The following is a 25,323-nucleotide window of genomic DNA, read 5'->3' as shown; positions in this document are numbered from 1 at the left end:
GCAGCCGCCATGGAGATATGTAAACCCGCCCCATAGAGAGCCGGTCACAGTCTCCTGTCATGTGAATTGGATGTGGAGAATCCCTCACATCCAGTTCTGTACTAGTGCAAACCCAGCCCGAGTCTTCTGTGACTTTTTATCTTTCCCAGAATTGAGAAAGCCAGAGCCTAGTACACACGATCAGAAATTTGTACGAAAAATACCGCTTTCACAGTGATTGTAAAATAATCTGGTCATACATGGCTATCGAGAGCCAATCGCAACAGGTCATGTGAAATTATTTGATGGGAGAAGAATGAAAATGTATCCGTTCGTTTTAATCTATACAGTTTTTGTCCCCCTTTTTTTTGTACAAGAATTTTCGTAACTTTAGTGATTTTGTTTTCGATATGAGATTAGCGTTCCAAAAAAACTTGACAATTGTTTGTCCGATAATATTGTGTGTACCTGGTTTAACGGTCTCCAGATGAATTGAGATTCACTTGTGTATAAATGTGAATGGTCCCTGTCCAGTGAATGTTGGCCCAGGTCCCTTTTTGGTTGTATCATAGCAGCAGTGTATTGTCTCTCACAGGAATGCATGTGACCAAGGTGACACACAACACAATTTACATGAAAATGAGGTTTTCAGAGAGAAGTTGGTTTGTGCTCTGTGAACAGTTTTGCCACTAGCAAATATAATAAAGTAGAAAACAGAAAAAAGTTTTTGATGGTGTAGGGCAGAAGGAAATAAATGTGTAGTGCTTGGAAATGACCATGAGCCCAGGTTCACACTGGGTAAGATTTGGTTTGATTTGAGATGCGATTTCACTTGTGAAATTGCATTTCAAATCGGCGGCATTTGCCAGCAATTGTCGGCAATGACACTGTCCTAATCGGTGCGACGTCGCATCTGCGGCGCTGCACCGATTTCAAAAAGTAGTTCCTGTACTACTTTTTGCGATTTAGGGCCGCGATTTACATTGAACCCTGCACAGATGTCTCTTAAATCGCGTCCAAAATCGGGACTGCCAGCGGGAGTGAAATCGTGCAAGTTCAGCTGAACTCGCACGGCTTCACTCCCGCAGCCCAGTGTGAATCGGGGCTCAATGAAGAAAATCAATAACTAGTGAATGTGAAAATTGTAAAAACACATAACAATATATAAAATTAAAAACATTAAGAATGTGCATCAATGATGTGAAAGTCCGTATTCCAAGGAACAAACAATGTGCCGCTAGGCACGTGATACAACGTGGACTGTTGCACCTATTGGCTAGCAACACAAAACAAATAAAATCAACTGCTGCTAGATGTGAAGTCCGCATACATCAAAAAGTCAATCAGGTGAATGAGTGAACAGATGAAATAAGTGACTTCTCCAATGTGCAATAATCCCGCCACCGAAAGCAATGCAGGCTTACCAGAGCACGTTGACTTCGGATGACATATGCCACCGAAAGTCAAAGAAGGCTTGTAATGACTGATGTCATAAACGATCCATAGCAGAGTTGCACTTTTAACCGATCGTCATATCTTCTATTGGATAGATGGGTGGAAAAAACTGGGAGCTGTACTGGAAATGGGGTCCCCAGGCTGATTTTCTCACAGTGTATCAAATATATATAGAGATAAGAGAAAAAAGTGGCCACATAGCATAATCCCGTCTTAAAAAACTTAAAATTATTTATTTGCAGCTATCGCACTTACATTTAGCTGGAGATAAAAATGCGCTTGTGTAGGGCAGGGTTGTAGCATATCGGGTTTGAATTGTTTTCTAGGACTGTTCATAGAAAAGGCATTATTGGGCTAGCCAATCAGGGTAAGACTTCTCACCTTCAGCTCCATTGCTGTAAAAAATAAATAAAGAAATGCAAAATGAATGAGACTTCGCACCAGAAAGACCAGCTGCAGTGTTTACTGTACACAATGAATCTGCCTGGTCAGTGATCATGCCAAATCAAACTTCGGAGCTGCATTTATCTTGGGAAGATGCACTTTATCTGCCTTTACCTGTCTTCTCTGCCGGTCCTCTGCCTTCAAGGGGGTCTCCAAACTTTCTAAACGAAGGGCCAATTTACTGTCCTTCAGAATTTATGGGGACCAGACTGTGGCCAGTAAAAGTAGAAAATGCCCCAGCATCATTGGTGTCAGTTAATTGAGTAGTGCCCCCAAGGGCCACATTTGGCCCTCGGGCTGCAGTTTGGGGACCACTGGTTTAGACCATACCGTTACTCTACCACACAATACCACAGTAAGTATGAAGATGTTGAATCTTCCAGGCTTGCAGATCGGTCGTTAGATTGGGGTTTTTTTCTCTGAAAAGGGAACTGTTACTCATGGCACCCAGTCAGCTTCTCCACGTTTGCACGGACAAGCTTAAAAAGCAGAAGGTGATGAAATGCTATGAGGAGCACATGAATTTTTTTTTTTTTTTTTTTTTTTTTTTAAGGCTGAAGTTTTTACAAGTTTTGTAGCCTTTTGGTCCTTTTACATAACAAGTTCCTAATGTACAGACACACCCCTATTGTCAGGTTTTAAATAGACATAGAGACAATATCTCATAGAATCTGGTCAGCATATGATAAAAAGATGTACATTTTTGGCTTTTTCGCTCAAATAACTTGGCCAGTGCTAATGAACAGACAGGCAACACAGCCTGACGGTCAATGAGGACATTGTGGTGTCCCGTCTCTGGCTCTACAGAGGTTTGTGGGCAAAATTTGGAATTCTGTGATGGATAAAACTAGTAACATCAATTCTATTTCAATTGTGTGTTTTTGCTGAGCGCCCTGCAGTTCCGGGTTTTGGTGCTTTACCAGTACCAGGCCATTAATTTGAATAAGCTGCCTTAACGCAACGCACAGGAACCATTGCACCCGAAAAAGTGGGAGCCTAATAAACTGAGTTCTGGTCAACGGTCAAACATTTGGCCTAATACTCGGAGGTCCTGTCAATGGTCAGATGTTCAGCCCAGTAATACACTGAGGTTTGGGCAATGGTATTTTTTTGTGATAAACCCTGGAAGAAAATATAGGTGTTTGTAGCAACCAACCAGAATCTAGCAGTCAGTTTTGTAATGGTGCAGGCTAAAGCCTAGTACACACTAGTGTGTGTGTGTGTGTGTGTATATGTATATATGGCTAAGGCCCCGTACACACGAGAGGATTATCCGCTGGAAACGGTCCTCCGGACCGTTCCCGCTGACAAATCCTCTGGCGGATTTTGATCTGATGGTTGTACTAACCATCAGATCGAAATCCGCGCGGAATCCATCCGCGGTGACGTGTCGTGCCGTCGTCATGAGGATGACGTGCGCAACGCTGGAAGATAAAGACTTCCACGCGTGCGTCGAATCATTACGACGCATGCGAGGGAGAGGAGCGGACGGATTGATCCGGTGAGTCTGTACAGACCACCGGATCAATCCGCTGGACAGGATTCCAGCGGATAGATTTCTTAGCATGCTAAGAAATTTATATCCGCTGGAAATCCATCGGCCCGAAAAATATCTGCGGATAAATATCCGCTGGGCCGTACACACCACAGGATCTATCCGCTGGAACTGATCTGCGGATAAATCCCAGCGGATAGATCCGGTGGTGTGTACCAGGGCTGTGGAGTCGGAGTCGAGGAGTCCGAGTCGGGGGAAATTTTGGGTACCTGGAGTCGGAGTAGGCAAACAATGCTCCGACTCCGACTCCTACTAAATTTAGATTGGAATAAAAAAAAAAAAAAAAGCAAGTTTAAATGTCCCAATTCACAAAAAGTTATAATTAATGACTTCTCTACTGTAAGAATAAAGACCAATGCATGCAGTGCCTCACGTAACCGCAAAACGAACACGTTAAGTGACCGTGAAGAAGCATGCTTTTCATGTGCTTCGCTATATGGCACGCAACGCACAATTAGGAGCTGCAATACTTATACTTTCCATAGTGTTGTGTTCTGCTTTTACAGGGAACGCAGCGTCCATGTGTAACCTAGCCTCTCACTGATGAGGGATTAAATAAATATGTTTTTTGCAGGACTAGAGACACTTGTATAAGTGAAGGGAATGGAGGGCCAATAGTTCAAGACTGAAGCTGTAAACCATTGGAAAAACTGCTGTCCTTTAGCTAAGGCTATAAAAACTTGTAAACTCCGATTGTTAGCCTAAACTTTAAACATGACTATGGGATTCTCATAGGAAAATCATGTTTTAGAATAAAAAAACTTTGTTTTCATTGTGTTTGTCTTTTGATTAAACTGTGCAATACAGTAGACTGTTGGCTTCCCAGCCAGTAGTCCTGTGGTAGGTTGCGTTTCTTTCCCTCAAGGAATGTATAAAATACATTCGCATATTAATACAGAGGAGTCGGAGTCGGAAGTACATAAAACTGAGGAGTCGGAACATTTATCTACCGACTCCACAGCCCTGGTGTGTACGAGGCCTAAGAGTGCTGACCTTTTTCGCTCATGCCCCATCGACAGAAGCTGGCCGATTAGACCGGCCTCTGTCAGACCGGCGGCAGCTGGCTTCTATTGAACTGGCCAATACCAGGCCTAGGCTTTATCCTCTGTCTTCTACTAACACACTTAAAGGGATAGCGCACCATCTAAAGAAGTGCCCCACCAAAAGCCGGCCAACATTGAATACCTTTGCAAAACCAAAGGGATTGGTATGCAGTGCTGTAGCACATAATGACTTATTTCATTGTTGGCTTGAGATATTGTACATTTAGAGCCCTGCGGAGAAAACCTAAACCACCCCCCCCCCTTTTTTTCTGGCAGACTTGTACAATAGTTATGAAAGCATCTCAACCAGTAAAACTTTGCTTCCAAACAGGAGGTTCCACCTTTTTGTGTTACTGATGTTATTATAAATTCCAGTATAGGAGACTGGCAAAGGGTGTATAAAGTCTCATCCAATTTAACAACCGTCTCACGAAAACATTAAGACTATAGGATTAACCTTCATGGAGAGGGTTTAGCAAATCCATCAACAGAGGCGATGGGACAGTCTGGTATTCTAGCAGAAAGCACATTTCAAAATGGTGTATCCTCCCTATGTTTACTCTTTGCATATCAGTGCTACTTTTAGTGTGTACAATGCAGAGAACATTCCTCCTCCTCCCCCAGTGCAAGAATTGCGCAACAGTTTAACCGAGTTTAAGAGGTTCTCATCTGTCAAATTCGTGCAAGCAACTACATGTGCGTTTCATTATTTAATTGCCTGGGGAGACTGCTGTTTAAGTCGGCAAGACTTTTTTTTTTTTTCATTGAACGATAAAAAAGGGCAGTCTGTTGGCAAGATGGCAATGTCGGAGAGCATTGACCGAACGCCTGTGTGTATGGACCCGCTTTTGGCTTATCGGGGGAGAGGGGTGCATTGTGTCTGCTGCTGGGGCAGAGCAGGATTACTGTAACATTCCCAGAGCAGTAGAGTAGAATGTGGTTTCAATTTGTTGTTCTGGGCTTGAGATGACAGTACTTCAGTAATAAAAAATGTTCCGAGTTTATTTCCAGATTGGTGGAAAATGAAGAAGTCGCTGTTAGTTTTGTTGGCAGCCTCCTAATGGCTAGTATGATTTCCGGGCCTCCTTGGTGTGAGTAAGCGCAGAACTCGAGTGAATTTTCCAAGCACCCCACTGTTTATGACCTAGTAGCCCAATCACCCCTCCTTTACAATTATATTGCCACTTGCATAACGTCCCCCCCGCTTGGGGGTGTGCATTATTCCATGTGGCAGGAGGCGGCTGTACACACAAGATAGTGTAAGCCTTATCTTGGCAGACAAAGATGACAGATGACAGTTTGTTCTGACCGCTTTATTTTCCATGTAAAGGACATTGAAAGCGTCGGCTTACTCTGCCTTAGGCAATGTATTCTTACAAATATGTAGAATGGATACACTGGCTTTCAGAAACGATAGTTCTGACTGTTCTTTTATTTATGGAGCTTGCAGTGTTTATTTTACTATTTTAGGATTTGCTTGCACCAAGTATGGTGGTGCCACTGCAAGACCATGTAGAATGGCCCTTATTTTTCGGTTTGGCCACTTCACACCATCCTATTGTCATGGTGTGCGCTGAAAAAATGTATTAATGTATTGCATGCAGACCCCCCCCCCTTTTTTTTCCTCTGTATTGCAAAGCTGCCAGCAGTTGAAATGTCTGTGACATTTCAATAAAGTTTGCATAAAAAAAATTAAATGTGATGCACTGGAATTGGCACCGCCATCATCCTACCCCAAACCGGCAGCTGCGTTCTAGTGTAAGTGGCCCTAGTTAAGGTTGCCACCAGTCTGGCTTTAAAGCGGAGCTCCACCCTAAAGTGGAACTCGTGCTGATCGGAACCCTCCCCCCCTCCGGTGTCACATTTGACACCTTTCAGGGGGGAGGGGGGTGCAGATACCTGTCAAAAGACAGGTATTTGCACCCACTTCCGGCCACAACAGTCTCGGGCAGACTGCAGACATTACGTCACCTCCCGTCCAGTCCCGTTGTGTGCTGGGAACACTTGGCTCCCAGTACACAGCCTGTGAGCCAATCGGCAGGCGCAGCGTGACTCTCGCATGCGCCGTAGGGAACCGGGCAGTGAAGCTGGAGCGCTTCACTTCCTGGTTCCCTCACTGAGGATGGCGGGGGCATCAGAGTGACGAGCGATCGCTCGTCCTCTGCTGCGGACGGCGTTGGACTCCAGGACAGGTAAGTGTCCTAATATTAAAAGTCAGCAGCTGCAGTATTTGTAGCTGTTGGCTTTTAATATTTTTTTTCCAGGAAACATCCGCTTTAAATCATGTGTCCAGGTTTCAGTCTACCTGAAACCCGGACACATTATTCAGACAGGAATGTGGCTCGGAACGATCATTTACGATCCGTTGCACCATTAGTACCGATCAAAAGAATTTTGATCAATCAAAAGAATGAACGATTAATCGAGGAATTAATCTTTTAATTTCCACAGCCCTAGTAATTAGTACTTTGGTCAGCTATAGAATATAGTTCATAGCACCATACTGAGTAGCTTGCCTCTTCTTCGGTCAGGTTGATATGTATGGGCATGCCTTGGGCAGTCCATAGGACGCAGTGGCAATGGCGCTCTTATTTCTTTAAGCGCAGGTTAGAAGGTTTTGTTTGGCCAGCGATGAACCTTTTCTGCTTTTGGCTTCCTTGTGTAGTACTGTGGAGGAGTCCTGGAAGCCGGCAGAGCCCTCTGTACATGCTGCCGGAAGGTGGCATGGATACAGTTTAGCTGCTATTAGCTAGGATTACTTGTCATTTTAATTATTAATGATCCTACAGAAGTTTCCTAATGAGCCTTGAGGCCCACCCTGCTGGGAGACTTGTACAGAGCATGCAGTGTAGACGTCTATGACACAAGCTTGGGGTAGTTCACCTTTATGGTTCACTCAATAATAAATACAATTTATTATGGAAAATATCTAAGTGCAGAAGAACCTGATGCAGAGTGTAAAAATAACTTCACCAGAAAGCCTGACTTGACCCGATCTATTTATTGGGCTCCTTTTCTACCCTGAGCTCGGGTCACCTTCTCCCTGCGCAGATACAGTACTACGTTGCAGCATTGCCCTTTCAAAAAGCACATCCTCTTGTCATCGCTTATAAAAGTATGGGACTGGTATCCAGGGAAGCACAAGATAACGAAGAATTGTACCTATTGCCCGCCAAGGTGGGTAACGTGCAAGGGTGACCTACAGCTACTACATGACTATACCCATCGTTTGGGTGTCCTTCACAATTTTTAAAATGACCCAGTTTGTGGATTTATTTTTTATTTTTTAATCCTTATTTTCATTTTTTTTTTTTTTTGGTCTGTATTGGTACAAAGGTTGGATGTTGTAGGACTCGCTAACGCCATGTCTGTTGAGCTGCGTTGATCTATGCAGATCACCTAAGAGGCTTTTACAATCAGATGCTGATAATGATGGCTATTCCTCTATTCCTATTTGGGTGACCTGCACACTGTGGGGGTCACTAAAATTGGGGAGTGTGACATGTGGTGCAGCTCTGCATAGTAGCCAATTGGCTTCAAAATTTTGCTTTTTTTTTTTTTTTTTTTTAAATTAAAGTGTTACTAAACCCAGGACCCTGCATTCACTATATCTGGTCTCACACAGATCATGGAAATGCAATAATTTAAGTAAATTGCTAAATAACTTTTCTCATCAGCAGTTAGAGCAGTCTTGTGACTTCTATTAGTGTCTGGTTAAAGCTTGTAGGAGGAGTTTTCATTCTGCCCTAATTGCCCTATGAGGCTGCAGGACCCCTGGCCATCAGTCTGGACAGTGCTAGTAATACACACCAAACTGAGCATGTGCAGCTTGTCCCCTAGCCTTTGTACTATGAAGAGATTGGTTGGGGACTGTGGAAAAGGGGAGGATCAGAGAAGACAGGATCAAACAGCCTTTTTACACAATGCAGAGGATTACCCCCTTGGGTTCCACAGTGAGTATAACAAGCATGCTTTACTGCATATACAGACTGATTTTACTGTTGTGTAAAGCAGGTGATTGGATGCCCGCTAACAGGTGCTGACATGATGGATCTAAAATGACAGGTGCCCTTTAAATGTAAGGACTCATTCTTGCTGGTAGTTAGAAACTTTAATATTTGCAAATAAAATGAAGGTTTCCTATTTAGAATAGCGTATATACTAGAGCAGGGATCCTCAAACTACGGCCCTCCAGCTGTTGTAGAACTACACATCCCATGAGGCATTGTAACACACTGACATTCACAGACATGACTAGGCATGATGGGAATTGTAGTTCCTGAACAACTGGAGGGCCGTAGTTTGAAGACCCATGTACTAGAGTATAAGCCGACCCGAATATAAGCCGAGGCACCTAATTTTTACACCAAAAAAATGGGAAAACGCATTGACTCGAGTATGAGCCTTGGGTGTCCATCTGCATGCCTCGCTGTGCCCATCCCTCGCTGTGCCCATCCCTCGCTGTGCCCATGCCTCGCTGTGCCCATGACTAGACTGACATTTAATATGGGAGTCTATGGAAGGGGTGCCCGGCTTTGAAATACAGTACTGATTAAATGAAAATTTATTTTTTTCTATCGTCGTGCGAGAACACATTTTTTGTGCTTGTCCCGTCAGATATTTTGCATGGATTGTCATGATCGCTGTGTACTAAGGTATAGATTATCGAACGACTGCTCCGTATGCTCCCATTATTCACGCCCCACAAGTGACCCGCAATGGAACGTTCCGGTATTGGAAATACTTTAGATGTCTTAACTTTTCTTTCCCAAGCTGTATTTTAGGTTTCCGAATCCTTGATGTCAAAGACCTGCTGTGTCTTTAGAACTGTGGTTCTTTTAACTGTTCCAACAAATCTGCTTAAAGAATAAAGATGCTTGTGTGGGGTTTAAACCTAAATTGGAGCAATCTCTGTTTTTGGCATTATTTTAGCTGTTGATCTGAAGTTCCGTGAGCTGCTTAATCCAGAGGACACATGTAGGGGGCAGCATAACGAAGTCCATCGTTAATTCCTTGGGGCTTCCTTCCAGAAAGTGTCTGCTTTGATTGGAGCCAACAAAAGCCATCTGTTCTCGTATTTATAGCTCCCATTTCTAAGAAGTAGATTCTATAGCAGATAAAACGTGGGTGACAGCTCATAATTTATGAATTTACTGAGGCTTCAACTGTCGAACATGATGTACAACACCTCGCAGACCATTCACCTGCATTTGCTCTTTAGACCTGAGTTCTGATTCTGATTAGGAAAGCAGTACTTCTCTGACGACTTGGCATCAGAGGTAGACGGTGCCTACTGCCCAGAAAAGGACAGCTTGTATTGGCCAGGCATAATAGGCGGTTATACAACAATAACAGGAATTGAAATTCGGTTAAAGCAGAACCCCTCCCTTTTTTATTTATTTTTTCCTGGGGTTCAAGCAAGATCTTGATTTGCCATAGATTGGGAAGATGTTCTAACAGTTTTTTCAACATCATATGCTTAAAGTGATACTATGGGTTCACGTTTAAAAAAATAACAAGCATGTCATACTTGCCTCCACTGTGCAGTTCGTTTTGCACCAAAGTTGCCCCGATCCTCCTGTTCTGGAGTCCCACGGCAGCTCTCGCAGCTCCTCCCCACAATAGCTACCCCCCCCCCCCCCCGGGAAGCGTTACTTTGCAGGCGCGCTCCTGTGTCATACACTCCGCGTACATAGTCACCGAGTGTATGACTTGCCCCCGGCGGCCGTGTCATTGGATTTGATTGACAGCAGCGGGAGCCAATGGCTACGCTGCTATCAATTTATCCAATGAAGAGCCGAGAAGCCGTGGAGAGAACGACGAGGGATCGCGCCCTCGGAAGTTCAGGTCTCGGGTAAGTAAAACGGGGGCTCGGGGGGCCGGACAGTGAAAGGTGTTTTTTTCACCACAAGCTTAATGTATTCTAGTAAAGTTAGTCTGTAAACTAAGGTCCGTTTTGTTAGGTTGTTACAGCATTTAGACACTTTATAAAATAGAAATTGACTGGGGCCATCTTAAGTGTGGGCATCATGAAGCCAGACTGTATGACTTCCTGGATTTCAGCCTTGCAGATCTCGCACATGCTCAGTGCTGCACAAGCAGTGTAATAGGTTTCAGATCAGGTTTCAGCACCTGTACTGTCCAAGTCACATGATTCTTCGAGACTGGGGAGTGCACAGACTCCTGGAAAGTTACACCCACTACATTACCAGGAGTCTGTGCTGTGTAGGTTAGGAAGCTTAAGCACTTAGGTGCAGGAAGTGGGAAGATTAACTATTCTGCCTAGCAACAACACTTTGAAGGCATCTAAAAAAAATATTTTTTTCTTTAAGGACTAATGACATTTTTTTAAAACTACTGATGTAATGTTATATTTATGGGTGGAACTCCACTTTTAACAAACATGTTATACTTACCTGCTCGGTGCAAGGGCCCCTGATCCTCCTTTTACTAGTGTCCCCCGGCTGCGCTCCTGGCCCCTCCTCTTCATTGGGTACCCCCACGGAGAGATGCTTTCCATGGCGGCACCCGTGCGGATGCGCTCCCGTGTCCTGCTGCTGTGTCCATTGACAGACAGCAGGACTCGGCCCCCAGCTCCCGTGTTGCTGGATTTGATTGACAACAGAGGGAACTAATGGCTCCTGCTGCTATCAATCTGTTCAGTGAGGACCCGAGACAGTGGCTGGAGCTGCTGGGCTCGTCGTTGGAATGATCGGGTTCAGGTAAGAAAAAGGGGGGCAGCTGCAGCACAATAATTTTTACCTTAATGCATAGAATTAAACTCCTTTTATGTTTCAATAGTGTTTATTAAAGTTTTACAGTGCAAAAATAAGCTACAAAGATCTCATACAACTCCTTTTGGTGACTCTGAACTGTAGGTAAACCACTAAAATTCATTAAAATCTGATGTGTTTCAGGTACTCCTACCACTCCGAACACACAGGTCCCTCAAACTCCCCATAGACTATGCTGCTTTTAGGTGCTACAGAACAGATTTTAGAACTTTTGCTACCTGTGCTAAAAGTGTTTGGGGGGCGGGGGGGGATGCGCGCTATGGCTGGCTGATGTAAGACCTGTCACCCGGCACCAGAGAGAGCAATTCTGACTGATCTTCATTACCGGGACTCCTGCACAGAGGCAAAATACAGGAGTTTTTATCCTAAATGACTGCATGGATAATGAAGAAATACACAAGAACACACATGCCTCTTGTATTTATGCAGCATTTTTTTATGTCAGCGTTCACCTTTTAAAGGATCACTAAAGATTTTTTTTTTTTTTAATGACAAACATGTTATACTTCCCTCCACTGTGCAGCTCATTTTGTGGCCCTGAACCTGGTCTTCTGGGGTCCCTCGGCGGCTGTCTCGGCTCCCCCCGCAAGGACTCAACACCTTAATGCGAGCTCGTATGGCGTTGAGGGCTTGCAGGCGCGCTCCCGTGATACAGTCGGCGGCCATAGCCGCTCATTGTATCACTCGGCCCTGCCCCCCGTTGTGCCGCGTTATTGGATGTGATTGACAGCAGCGCGAGCCAATGGCTGCGCTACTTTCAATCAATCAACCAATGAATGAGTAGGGAAGACGGCCGAGAAACATGCACGTTCACAGGACTTTCGAGGGGTCAGGTAAGTAATCGGGGGGCCGCTAATACTCGGTTGTTTTTCACCTTAATGCATAGAATGCATTAAGGTGAAAAAACATTTACCTTTACATCCACTTTTAAGAAAGGCAAGGTGCACAGGGGCAGGAATAATGGCCATACTGTAGATGACTCAAACCTTCATTCTACTGCAGGTGTCAATCCTTGGTTGTTTGAGACCTTTGACAACCCCTTACAGGCCAAACAGTATATATATAAAAAAAAAAATGGAGTGGGTTGCACTTTTTTAAAGTTCTCTTTTAAAACCACAGCTCTCCTTCAGTGCTTGCAGAGATTTCCTCTATGCTAAGAAATAAGATACGCTTACTTCCAGGAGTAGGCATTGGTGAAACTTCAGAGGAAAAGTAACCGCAACAAATATTTCATAGTCTGTATTTAGCTTGGGTTCACACTACAGCGATGCGTGATCCAACGTGATTCCAGCGTCTGTTCCCCCATCACGTCTCTCCCGCAGGCAGTTCACACTGCCCTCTACGAACCTCTGTGGGTGTCAATACAATGACACCTGTCAATGACACCCCCAGATCAGCCAACAGATTGCAGTGCGCACTGTGGATTCGGACAGGAATCTGATCGATTGAGTGTGAACACCCAGTCCCTGCACCTTTTTTATGCAAATCCAATGCGAGTTCAGCCATACAACTGTATGGCTGAACTCTCCTTGCACAGACATCGCATTCGATCAGCCGTGCGGGTGTGGATCTCATGCAATGTCTTTATTTGCATCTATGTGAACCCAGACTTAAAGGATAAGTTCACCTTTAAAAAATAAAGTAAATGCACATCATTTTTACAGGTTAAAAAAAATGTATTTTTTTCCCCCATAGGAGCCTGGAAAGCATTGTACCTGTGATCAGCAGATTGCGGGTGCCATGCAGGTCTCCTACAGACTGTCGGTGTACAATGTCTGCATGTACCTTGTATGACCAAGCAGTTTCACAAAGACAGGAAGAATCAATAAACTACTAGAGTGCGCGAAAGCGCCCTGGGAATTTATTGAAAGCTACAAGCTGACAGCTGCAAGATATGTAGGTACTTGTAGTTAATTTTTTTTACAGAACTCTATAAATGAATGAAATGGCCATGTGGGCGGAGCCACACTGTTTTTAAAGCGGTTGTGTACCCCGCTTTCACATTTTTATCTGTGATGGGGAGCCAAAATGTGACAAGACACCGAAAAGAGGACTTCCGTGCGTATGTGTGGGAGCGACGTCATTGCGGCACCAGCCTGAGCCGCAAACCCAGAAGAACATAAATCTCATAGTGACTGAGTGAGCATGAACAGCATGTAGGGCCCATTTCACACCGGGGCGGCGGTAAAGCGCCGCTATTTTTATCGGAGCTGTACCGTCAATTTTGCAGCACTAGCGGCCGAGAAAGGGTTAAAACCACCACAAAGAGCCTCTGCAGAGGCGGTATAGCCGCGGTGCCCAGGGCTGTGGAGTCGGTAGATAAATGTTTTGACTCCTAAATGTTCTGACAATCTAAATTTAGTAGGAGTCGGAGTTGGGGTCGGTGCATTGTTTGCAGACTCCGTCTCCAGGTACCCAAAATCTCCTCCGACTCCAGATACCCAAAATCTCCTCCGACTCCAGATACCAAAAATCTCCTCCGACTCCAGATACCCAAAATCTCCTCCGACTCCAGATACCCAAAATCTCCTCCGACTCCAGATACCCAAAATCTCCTCCGACTCCAGATACCCAAAATCTCCTCCGACTCCAGATACCCAAAATCTCCTCCGACTCCAGATACCCAAAATCTCCTCCGACTCCAGATACCCAAAATCTCCTCCGACTCCAGATACCCAAAATCTCCTCCGACTCCAGATACCCAAAATCTCCTCCGACTCCAGATACCCAAAATCTCCTCCGACTCCACAGCCCTGGCGGTGCCCACTGATGTCAATAGGCAGGAACGGTGGATGAGTGGTATACACACCGCTCCTTCACCACTCCAAACACTTTTTTATTTGTTTTTACCGTTCTGCTAGCGCACCGCTCCAGTGTCACACTGGAGAGACGGCAGCGGCTGTTTCAGGGCGCTCTGCAGGCACTATTTTTAGCGTTCTAGCGCCTGCAAAGCGCCCCAGTGTGAAAGGGGTCTTCTACACAATTTATTGATAGTTTTTTATGATGTGTCGTCGGTGACACTTGAACTGAATGCAGTCTGTCGGTCTCGATGGCACAGCCCATGTGATCGGTGATGTCCGGTCTTCTAATGCAGGCTGCATGGTAACAACTGGGGCTCTGGTCTACAAAGCCACCTTTGTTGGGTATTCTCTGCAGGTTTATGCATTTAATTGTAATATTTCCTAGGCTGATGATCTGCTTTGTACTTGCACACACGTCTACATTTATCCTTTGACATCTCCCCATACATCAGACAGCACTAGTGCTATGGCTCAGGTATGCGAGTCTGAAACAAATATAGAAGCTTTAAGTTTCCACTTGACTGTGCCAGGTATTGGCTTTATAATATCTCTTTCTACTGAGAAGCTCTCCAAAAGGTGCAGCTGTGAACCGGTTTCATCTTGCACTGTGTAGCTATGTTGGCAAGCCTCTAAATGTAAGGTATGCCGTCGGCCCCACTGTCTCTGTTCAGGCCGGTCTCTGTTACCAGGAGACAAGAGCCAGGGGATTGGAGGGCATCTTGAGCTATGAGGCCAACTGATTTGCTCCCTGCCACTCCATGAAAGTAAAAATAGAGTTAGTGGAAAATGCTGCGTGGATGACATGTCAGACGGGCTTCTTCTACTACCTGCTGCAGCTTCAGACGGCTCACACCGATCAACGTCCTGAGCCAGGAGCTCCTTACGGTGCTCGGGCGCTGGCGGTGTCTCCTTGCTTTTAAAGAAATCCATCGGCCTTTGGAAAAAATGATTGCCCTAAGCGAAAAGCTGATTGCGGACTGCAGCAAAGGAATTAACAAGGTGGCAAAGTTTCTCAAAGGAGGATTTGGTGCTCCGAAGCTTCAGGCTGCTTTTCAAAATGCCAAGCAAGCTAAAATGTTGTTGGCAGGTATAAGATGTTCGCTTTCCTTGATTTCCAGAATATTATTTTCGCCAGTGCTTGGTGTGGTGTTTGCGGGGAAACTGCTGAGGGGCTTAAAGAAATGGCAAAAAAAGTCATCTGTGTGTTACAAACCAGTTCCGGCTTCCTCTTCCTGCATTGCGGACACGTTATTCATGCTGGGGACTTCTACATTTTAATGGCCTTCTTTTCCTCTTTTTTTTTTTTTTTTTTTTTCGTTGGCTTTTGACTTGCCAGCGTGTTCCCTACCCCCCTTCTTACAATTCAGCGATTATCATTTCCTGTCTGCTTTCCTAAATGAAAAGGCACTATTCACAATCCCATTCCTGAATCTTGCATTAGCATTTACAGCTAGCAATGAGCTTCAGAGGGAGTTATTTTCACAGCTCATACTCATGCCTGTAGACTTTTCCGGCACTTCCATGCTTTTCATGGGGTGGGGAAGGGGGTTCAAGACAGTATAGCGTCTGTTCTATAGCTAGTATTGCAGTCTACTCTACATATACTCTACTACAGGCACTTCATATTCATCAGATTGCATAGAGAGCTAGCCACGTGCTCATCAACGGCCGGTCTTGGTTGAGTCTACTACAGAGATGTGAATTGTTACTTATGCCTAGTACATATAAGATTTAGACTAATGATGGTCCCCCTTTTTTTTTTTTTGCATACCGAAAACCAATAGGTTACTAATGTTATGAAAGTTCTTGTATGACGAATACGACTTAGAAGTAATGTATGCTGTCGTTTTCAAGCGCATATTATTTTTAATTTTTTTTGTAGTAATACTATACTAATTGCACAACAAGATTATTATTTTTTTCTCTTTGTCCCTTTGGACAGTTTTGGAGGAGCTGTCGTGATCGGCTTTCGAAAGCTGTGCATGAATGATCAAATTATCGCATGGTCACATCAAAAGTGGTATTTTTGGTCCGATTTTCTCATGTGTGCTTGACGTTGGTTCTGTTATTTTGAGCATGCAAAAAATGTTTTTATTCTTTAAAAAGGACATTTTTTTATGAGATTTAGGCTTCATTTCCATGGACGTTTTTGGGCGTTTTTACAGCCACTTTTCTGAGCTTTTTTTGCAGCTTAAAAACGGCTTTCCATGTTGGTCTATGGCAGGGATAAGCAATTAGCGGACCTCCAGATGTTGCCAAACTACAAGTCCCATGAGGCATAGCGAGACTCTGACAGCATCAAGCATGACTCCCAGAGGCAGAGGCATGATGGGACTTGTAGTTTGGCAACAGCTGGAGGTCCGCTAATTGCTTATCCCTGGTCTATGGCATCATGCCCACCATGACGTTTTTGAGCTGTAGATGGCTGAGCCGTTTTTAAGCTGCAAAAAAAACAAAAAACAAGACCAGTGCGTTCTGAAGCTCCAGCCTTAGAGCTGTAAAAACGCCAGGCGTTAAACGCGCAAAAACGCTACCGCAGCGTTTTTGAGCTCCAGCTCAAAAAAAAACAAAACATGGACAGGCATTTTTAAGCTGTAAAAAAGGCTAAAAAAAAAGTGGCTGTAAAAACGTCCATGAAATGAAGCCTTAAATTTTGAAAAGTGTGTTTATTTTGTTGTCTGAATGTACAAGTATAACCTTGGATTGCGAGCTTAATTTGTTCCAGAAACATGCTTGTAATCCAAAGCACTTGTATATCAAAGCGAATGTCCCCATAAGAAATAATGTAAACTCAAATGATTTGTTCCACAGCCATTTCTTCATAGGTCTTTCAGTTCATAGTCCATGTTAAAAGATTATAGCAATGTGAGGTTGTGTAACCATAAAATGTCCATCCACAAATGGAAGCCTCCACAAGGGGATTGGAAGCAAAACCCAGCAGAAGCTACAGAGAATAAAGAGAAGAAAGGTGCCACAGGGGCGGCACGACTTTGGGGGCAACTCGGCAAGGCGATCTCAAGACTTGAGAGGCAACTTGCAAAATGACTTCTGTATTGAAGTCAATGCAAGTCGCCCCCAAAGTCGTACAAGGACCTTTTTCTAAGTCGGAGGGCGACTTGCGTCGCTCCTATTAGAACGGTTCTGTTGAATAGAGCGGAGTGCGACTTGTCAGGCGGCTGAGTCGTCTGACGAGTCGCCCCTGTGTGAACCAGCTCTGTGTAGCAATATGTTGCTGATTGTTGTACCTTCATTAAATGTAATCATATTGCTACACTTAGAGGAGCCTCTCTTCTCTTTTATACTCGGTTATATCAAGACATTGCTTGTATACCAAGTCAAAATTTATGGATTTTTTTTTTGCTTGTCTTGCAAAACGCTCTCAAACCAAGGTTTTACTGTATCTAGTTTTGTTTAGCAGTTTTGATCTTGGTTTAATATGGATTTGTTTATTATTTATTATTCTACTACTTTAAATTGTGTTTCCCAAAGCACTTCAGCTACCCATTATATTTAGTCGTGCCCTTCCCACCTGAGTGTGTATTATAGCTTGTTGATTGAAGCTCAAAGTACGTGAACTTCTTTTGGCCAGAGTTGCATTCTTTTGGACCCAGGGGTCTCAAACTGACAGCCCTCCAGCTGTTGCGAAACAAGAAGTCCCATTATGCCTCTGCCTGTGGGAGTCATGCTTGTAACAGTCAGCCAAGCAATGTATCATGGGACTTGTAGTTGCGCAACAGCTGGAGGGCCGCCAGTTTAAGACCCCCTGCTCTCCTCCATGGCAGTGCCTGAAAATGTATTTTTGTTTGATTTCTAGCCTCTCCTAGTAACCAGCTTTTCATTGGCCAAAACAAAAATGCTCCAACCTGAAAATGCCCAAAGTACATGTGTACAGGCTCCAATATCACCTGAAAACGCTCAAGTGTGAATGGGAGCTAAGGAACATTGGTGTGCTATATAAGCTTGCACAATTGAATCGTCAACATCTTAGACCAGGGTTCCATGGAATACTAGGGTTCCCCCAGAGGTGGCTAGGGGTTCCTTAAGCAATTTCTGCCTCTTGGGTTCCCATTGACACCCTTGACCTTTTTAGGTAAGGGGGTTATTCTTTCCAATGTCTACAAGTGTAAGGAACCATTCTTCCCACTGACCACCATACTAATGTATCATGAGTTCTAGATATAGTCACTTTTAGCAGGGGTTCCCTGAGACTAGAAAATTATTTCAAGGGTTCCTCTGAGTTGAGAAAGGCTGTCTTAGCCTGTGCAAACTGCTAACGGTACAGAATGAATTGTGGATTGAAGCACATGGATATATTGTCCCAATGGGGGTTATTTACGAAAGGCAAATCCACGTTGCACTACAAGTGAAAACTACAATTGAAAGTGCAGTCATTGTAGATCTGAGGGGGACATGCAAGGAAAATAAAAAAAAAACAGCATTTTAGCTTGCACATTGGATGATAAAATCAGCAGAGCTTCCCCGCATTTCAGATCTACCCCTCAGATTTACAGCAACTGCACTTCCAAGTGCAATTTCAAGTGCACTTTGCACTTGTAGTTCAAAGTGGATTTGCCTTTCGTAAATAACCCCCTATGTCTTGGCATGTAGCAAGTTTGGGAATGCAAACCCTTAAGGGTGGTCTATTGTTACAGAACAAGAATTTATTGTGTTCAGAATTCAGCGTTGTAAAATATTTGTTGTAGTCTTCTCTCTTTTTTTTTTTTTTTGCGTTAGCCAGTGTGATCTGAAACATGTGTATATAGTAGAAATGCAAGTTTTAACCCCTATATGTGCCGCCCTTTCTTTTACTGTGTAATGACTTTGTGGAGGTGAGTTGCTAAAGATATCTATATGATCACCTTTTACCAATCTGTAACTTTGCTATAGCAAAACAAAAAGTTTTTGTTCCAAATAGTTTTTTTCAAAAGAACATTTATTGAGTTAGCTGATAATATGAGCTTTTAGCCTCGTAATCTTCAAAGCTGAATAGGTTCCACTTTTCTGTGGAAATTCCAGACAGCCATGTGGGCGCGTTTTTATATCTGCATGCGGTTCTCCTTCAAGGAATGAACCTTTGAAGAGAAGCACGGGGTGCACTTTGCCCTTCACTCCAGTGCTGATTATGCAAGTCTCAGCGGCCTGTGGGAGCAGAAAGATTAAACGCTTGCAATATGGTCCGAGGTAGCTGCTTGCCTGTAAATTGCACGGGATTAAGAGGGGTTATTGTTTAATTCCTGTAAGCAGAGGATTAATTGTTCTCTTGTCTCCTGACAGTATAATGAATGCTTTTTTCTTTATGGGGCTTTGGTTTTGTTTCGTTTGGATGCCTAGGTTATTAAATGGGTTACAGGACAAAGGAAGCAAGTCATTTGGAAATATCTTTTCGAGCAACTGGCGATTTGGAATTTTTAATAACGCGGCCAGGTTTGGTGCAGATTTAGTTAGGTTCCGTTTCGGCCTGTGGTAAGTTGAATGGACTTTTCCGAGTGTCTACGTGGCGTAGCTCGTAGGGCAGGGTTTGACAAATTTGCTTGGAATCTAGGAACCAGCTAAAAAAGTTAGGAGCCAAAAAACGCACCCCGTCCCGACGAGCTTGCGCGCAGAAGCGAACACATATGTGAATAGCGCCCGCATATGTAAACGGTGTTCAAAACAGACATGTGAGGTATCGCCGCGATTGGTAGAGCGAGAGCAATAATTCTAGCCCTAGACCGCCTCTGTAACTGAAAACATGCAACCTGTAGATTTTTTTAAACGTCACCTATGAAGATTTTAAGGAGTAAAAGTTTGTCGGCATTCTACGAGCGGGCGCAATTTTGAAGCGTGACATGTTGGGTATGAATTTACTCGGCGTAACATTATCTTTCATAATATTAAAAAAAATGGGGATAACTTTACTGTTGTCTTATTTTTTTTAATTAAAAAAAGTGCGCTTGTAAGACCGCTGCGCAAATTCGGCGTGACAAAGTATTGCAATGATCGCTATTTTATTCTCTAGGGTGTTGGGATAAAAAATATATATAATGTTTGGGGGTTCTAATTAGAGGGAAGAAGATGGCAGTGAAAATGGTGAAAAATGACATTAGAATTGCTGTTTAACTTGTAATGCTTAACTTGCTTAACTTGTAATGCTTAACTTGTAATACCAACGGTCACCACCAGATGGCGCCCGCTCACACAAGGAAGAGCTGGGGACTTCACAAAAAAAAAAAGCCAAGTCGCCAGAAGGCTATTTTTAGTCGCCCTGGCGACCGGGATTTGTCGAGCCCTGTCGTAGGGCATATATGGTTCCCAGGTGGTTTAGTTTTGTAAAAGTAGATCTAAACCGTAACTCCATGGCATTTAGCTTGCCAAAGTTCTGTGGATCATAAGCGGTTCCTATTATTTTTATTTATATATATATATATATATGACCCCCTTTTTTTGTTTTGTTTTAATCCTTTGTTTTACCACAGTGCTTCTAATTTACTTCCACTTCTTGCCTGTATGAATTCCACTGCATTGCTTTTCTTAGGGAAAGTTTCCCAATAGTGAAAACAGTAGGCCACGACTGCAATTTACTTCAGTTTGTAATCCTCTATTGGGAGAGCATGTGGCAGGACGACAACACTTAAGAACAATTGGGATGTGAACAGAACGTTGTCATTCTATAACAGGAAGTGCAATCAAGAACTTTTTCCTTTAAAAAAAAAAAAAAAAGATTGAAAATCGCTTTAACCACTTAAGACCCGGACCCTTATGCTGGTAAAGGATCGGGCCACTTTTTGCGATTCGGCACTGCGTCGCTTTAACTGACAGTTGCACGGTCATGCGACGTGGCTCCCAAACAAAATTGGCGTCCTTTTTTTTCTCTCACACAAATAGAGCTTTCTTTTGGTGGTATTTGATCACCTCTGCGGTTTTTATTTTTTGCACTAAAAACAAAAATAGAGCGCCAATTTTGAAAAAAATAAAACATTTTTACTATAATAAATATCCCCCAAAAATATATAAAACAACTTTTTTCCCTTAGTTTAGGCCGATACGTATTCTACACATTTTTGGTTAAAAAAAATTGCAATAAGCGTTTATTGATTGGTTTGCGCAAAAGTTAGGGCGTTTACAAAATAGGGGATAGTTTGATGGCATTTTTATTAACTTTTTTTTTGACGGCAACATTATGGCGGACACATCGGACACTTTTGACACTATCTAGGGACCATTGTCATTTTTACAGCGAACAGTGTTATAAAAATGCACTGGTTACTGTAAAAATCACACTGGCAGTGAAGGGGTTAACCCAGGAGGGGGCGCTGTAGGGGTTAAGGGAGTGTTCTTACTGTGGGGGGCGTGGCTGTGCGTGTGACGCCACTGATCGTCGTTCCCTAACACAGGGAACAGACAATCGGCGACAGCCACACTAAGAAGCACGGGGAGTGGTTTGTTTACACTTTCCTCTCCCCGTTCTTCCTCTCTGACCCGATCGAGGGACACCGGCGGCGATCGGGTCCGCTGAGAAGAGGACCGGGTCGCGAGCGCACACAGCTGGGCTCCTAAAGGGGACGTACATGTACGCCCTTGTGCCCAGCCGTGCCATTTTGCCGTATATCGTGCGGCGGTCCTCAAGTGGTTAAAAGAGATGTATGTTTCCTTTTTTTTTTATCGTACCTATCTAGGTGGATGCAGCAATTGGCTTGATTACCCCCAGCGCCTCTGACACTGAGAATCGAGCACTGCCAATTGCTCAGCTCCTTGAGCAGAGAGCTGGCCCCACACTCACTGGAGCGTTGAGCTGCGGAGGAGGTGGGAGCGGCTGGCTCAGGCTCTCAGCGGCTTGGTAAGAGGCTGAGACAGTTGTTGATCCAAGCAAGTGGGTAGATCCCGACTCCATTGTCGTGATCTTGCCTGAGCCTGGACCGGCTCTGTGACGCCAGCTGACTTCAGCCCGCTGTCTGCTGAAAGTAGGTCACAGGAGTGCAGAGCGAACTGCACTCCTGTGACCCACAAGAGGAGTACAGCCAATCGAGTTTTTCCTGTGATTCTCCTATAACTCTGCCTGGGTGCGGTTTATCACCTTAGGCCGGCCATACACGGTTCGAATCTCGGCCAGTTCAGCAGGAAACTTCAGCAGAAGATTCAAACCATGTATGAGCAGGCTGAATCAACCAAGTTGGTCAAACAGCTTGAGTACTACCAGCATGTCAGGTTTTACCTTTTATATAGCCTCTAGCAATAATCATGGCTTCCCCTGCACCCCCACCGGGAGAAGACAATGGCCTGACAGAAGGGATTGCCACATCAACACTGTGTTATTGGGGGAATCGAGCTAATTTCTTTCCTGCAACCACAAGAATTCGCTCCATGTGCGGTCAACCTTAGTTTAGTTTGTGTAGTGTGTGCAGCCTGAATCAGGACCGCTTGCATGAGGTTTATCTGGGGCATGGTTCTCTCATGTAGAATTCAGCAGGGATTGCTGTGGTATGGCTTGTGGTCGTGTGAATCATTTGCCCTTACTCAAGATGGCAACGGCTGGAAATGCTAGGGGAAGCTTTTCAAAGTGATTTCTAATAAAACAAATAAAGCATGGAGACATGGTTGGATAGGAGAGTTTGCTTTGAGTATTAGAAATGAAATAAATAGTGTGTTGGGTTTGTGATGCTCAGATGCAGTGAAGATCAGCTTTAAAGTGTTACTAAACCCACAACAGTAAAATCAGTCTGTATATGCAGTACAGCATGTTTGTTATACTCACTGTGGAACCCGAGGTCTCGTACACACGATCGGAATTTCCAATGGAAAAAGTCGGATGGACCTTTTCCATCGGAAATTCTGACCGTGTGTATGCCCCATCGGAGAAATTCCATTGGAGATTACATAGAGAACATGTTCTTTTTTTTTTTCCTCCAATGGAATTCCGATGTGAATTTGGTCAGACAAAGATCCAATCGTGTGTACAGGGCATTAAGGGGTTAATCCTTTGTATTGTGTAAAAAGGCTGTTTGATCCTGTATGCACAGATCCTCTTCTTCTACTGACTCCAGGACAGGCCAGATAAGACAGAGCAGCTTGAGTCAGACTGCACATGCTCAGTTTGCTGTGTATTGCAAGTGTTTTTTTTTCTTGGAAGAGTGCATCTGATCAGCACAGGGCCAATCACCACTGTCCAGACAGAGAGCCAGGGGTCCTTGATCATGATAGGACAGCTCAGTGCAGTATGAAAACTCCTACAAGCTTTAACCAGGAACTGATAGAAGTCACAGCACTGCTATATACCGCCAATAAGAAAAGGTGTTTAGCAGTGTGTATTTACTAAAACGAGTGCATTTCTGCTTGGGTTCACACTGACTACGGGTTAGAAATCGTTTGCACAATTTCAAACTGGCAATGCAGTCAGACTTCTTGGGCAACTTAACAGACATCTGTGGGGGTTCATGCACAGATGTCTATTCAAATCGCCCTGGAATTTGCCAAAAGTAGTACAGGAATTACTTTTGGGAATCGGTGCAGTGCTGCAAAATCGGCCGTTTCGGATGGTGCCATTGCCGACAATAGCTGGTGATTTGGCAATGCGATTTGACATGTCAAATCGCATGCTAAATTGGCCCAAATGTGAACGTGAGCTCCATGCTCTGTGTACTGTGGGAGACCAGATATAGTGAATGCAGGGTCCTGGGTTCAGTAACACTTTAAATCACACACATACACTAACACACTGCAATAGATTATTAGCTCCATTTCCACTTCTGCTACTTTGAGTGCAACTTTGATCAGCCCACCCTCTGGATCAAAGTCGCATCAAAATAATGCAGGCACTTTTTTTTAAAGTTGCTGCAACTTTAAGCCGCATAGATTGGAACGGGTGCCATTGAAATCAATGGGCTGTGACTTGTAATGCGACTTTGTGTCAAAGGTCACATGACAAGTCGCACGAGTGGAAACGCCCTTATTGTGAATTGGCCCTCGATCGTAACCTGGAATAGCTGTGCAGATTTGACAGATTTTGCTTGCTCCACAATGGTTTCAGGCCTGTGACTCGGGATGTGTTGTTATTTGGTACTCCATACTTTTGCTAGCTTATGATTGCAGAGTCCAAGTTCACCTTGTACATTCACATCGCTAAGTGAACAGCCTCAGCCCATTTTTAGTAAATCCCCCCCGCTGTGCAGATCAGCAAAGAGTAATGTAGAGGATGGTGAAATGTGCACACGACACATTACAAGCCCCCGAAAGACGGCGTCCATACGTGCCTGGATAGAATGGCATTCTGTGGGGTGGATTCCCATTAAACACAGCAGAGTGCGAGCCGCCGGACTCAGTAATCCCGCTCTTCACCTTCCCCGGCTCTTGTTGCTACAGCTGTGTTCCTCTTATAATGCATCTTTTCAGCCTGAAAGCTTGTAAGAGCTTTTCCTGTTCAAATCATGTTTATGTTGGATCCAGTCGGTGCGCTCCTCCACAATCAGCAGGTTTTTTTTTTTTTAGGATTTTGCTGCCGAAGCGGGGCCCCGGCTGGAACATTTTTCTGCTCAAACATGGCCGCCATCTTGCTACAGTCTTGGAATGAATGGGAGTTTATAAGAAAACAGATGTCTTTGCCAGCTGCTCAGCAGCGATCAGCCCTTCTGTAAACATCCTTTTCAATAATTTTAACCAGCCCCCTTTGGTACGCGGGGGGAAGAAAAGACGCTCCATTTTCTTCCCTTGTGATCTGCTTTTAAAGTAAATATTTGAGATGTGCGATAATCTGGGGAATTTTACTGGTGTATGGGAAGATACGGTGGTGGGTGGGTGACGGGCTTCTGAAATCTGAAAGAAAACCTTACAGCGCAGGTCAAAAAAAAAAATATTTATAATTTTAAAAAGTGTGTGTGTGTGTGTAATACACATATATATATATATATATATATATATGTGTGTGTGTGTGTGTGTGTGTGTGTGTGTGTGTGTGTGTGTGTGTGTGTGTGTGTGTGTGTGTGTGTATATATATGTGTGTTTATATATATATATATATATAAACACACGACCGCCAAAGTTAGTGGGGGTTACCTTCTTTGAACACCCGTGAATTGTGAAAATCTTCGAATTTTAGATGTGTTGATAAAAGGTTCGAAAAGTCGCCTGACTCTGAAGCCGCCCCGTACAGCGAGGCTTGCAAAATTACTTCCGTATTGAAGTCTGTGCAAGCCGCTCTGAAATCGCCGCCAGAGTAGTGCAGGACCCTTTTTCTAAGTCGGAGTGACTTGAGTTGCTCCAATTAGAATGTTCCATTGTAC

The 25,323-nt window shown here is 44.0% G+C and overlaps 1 protein-coding gene across 2 annotated transcripts in view; it reads left to right on the top strand.

Annotated features, from left to right (window-relative positions):
* The window catches only part of PIK3R1 (phosphoinositide-3-kinase regulatory subunit 1), a 101,379-nt gene that overhangs the window by 39,878 nt on the left and 36,178 nt on the right, over window positions 1–25,323 (top strand). The window contains exon 1 of one of the 2 annotated variants that reach the window (XM_040339900.1): window positions 14,999–15,158. The exons of the other annotated variant lie outside the window; for it this stretch is intronic. Coding sequence (XP_040195834.1) covers window positions 15,017–15,158 — 142 coding nt within the window. The 5' untranslated portion in view covers window positions 14,999–15,016. Of the gene's footprint in view, window positions 1–14,998; window positions 15,159–25,323 lie in introns of those variants that run through there. 2 annotated transcript variants of the gene reach the window in all.

Source organism: Rana temporaria, chromosome 1, assembly GCF_905171775.1.
Source record: "Rana temporaria chromosome 1, aRanTem1.1, whole genome shotgun sequence".
NCBI lineage: Eukaryota > Metazoa > Chordata > Amphibia > Anura > Ranidae > Rana > Rana temporaria.
This window is presented reverse-complemented; position numbering and strand designations above follow the sequence as displayed.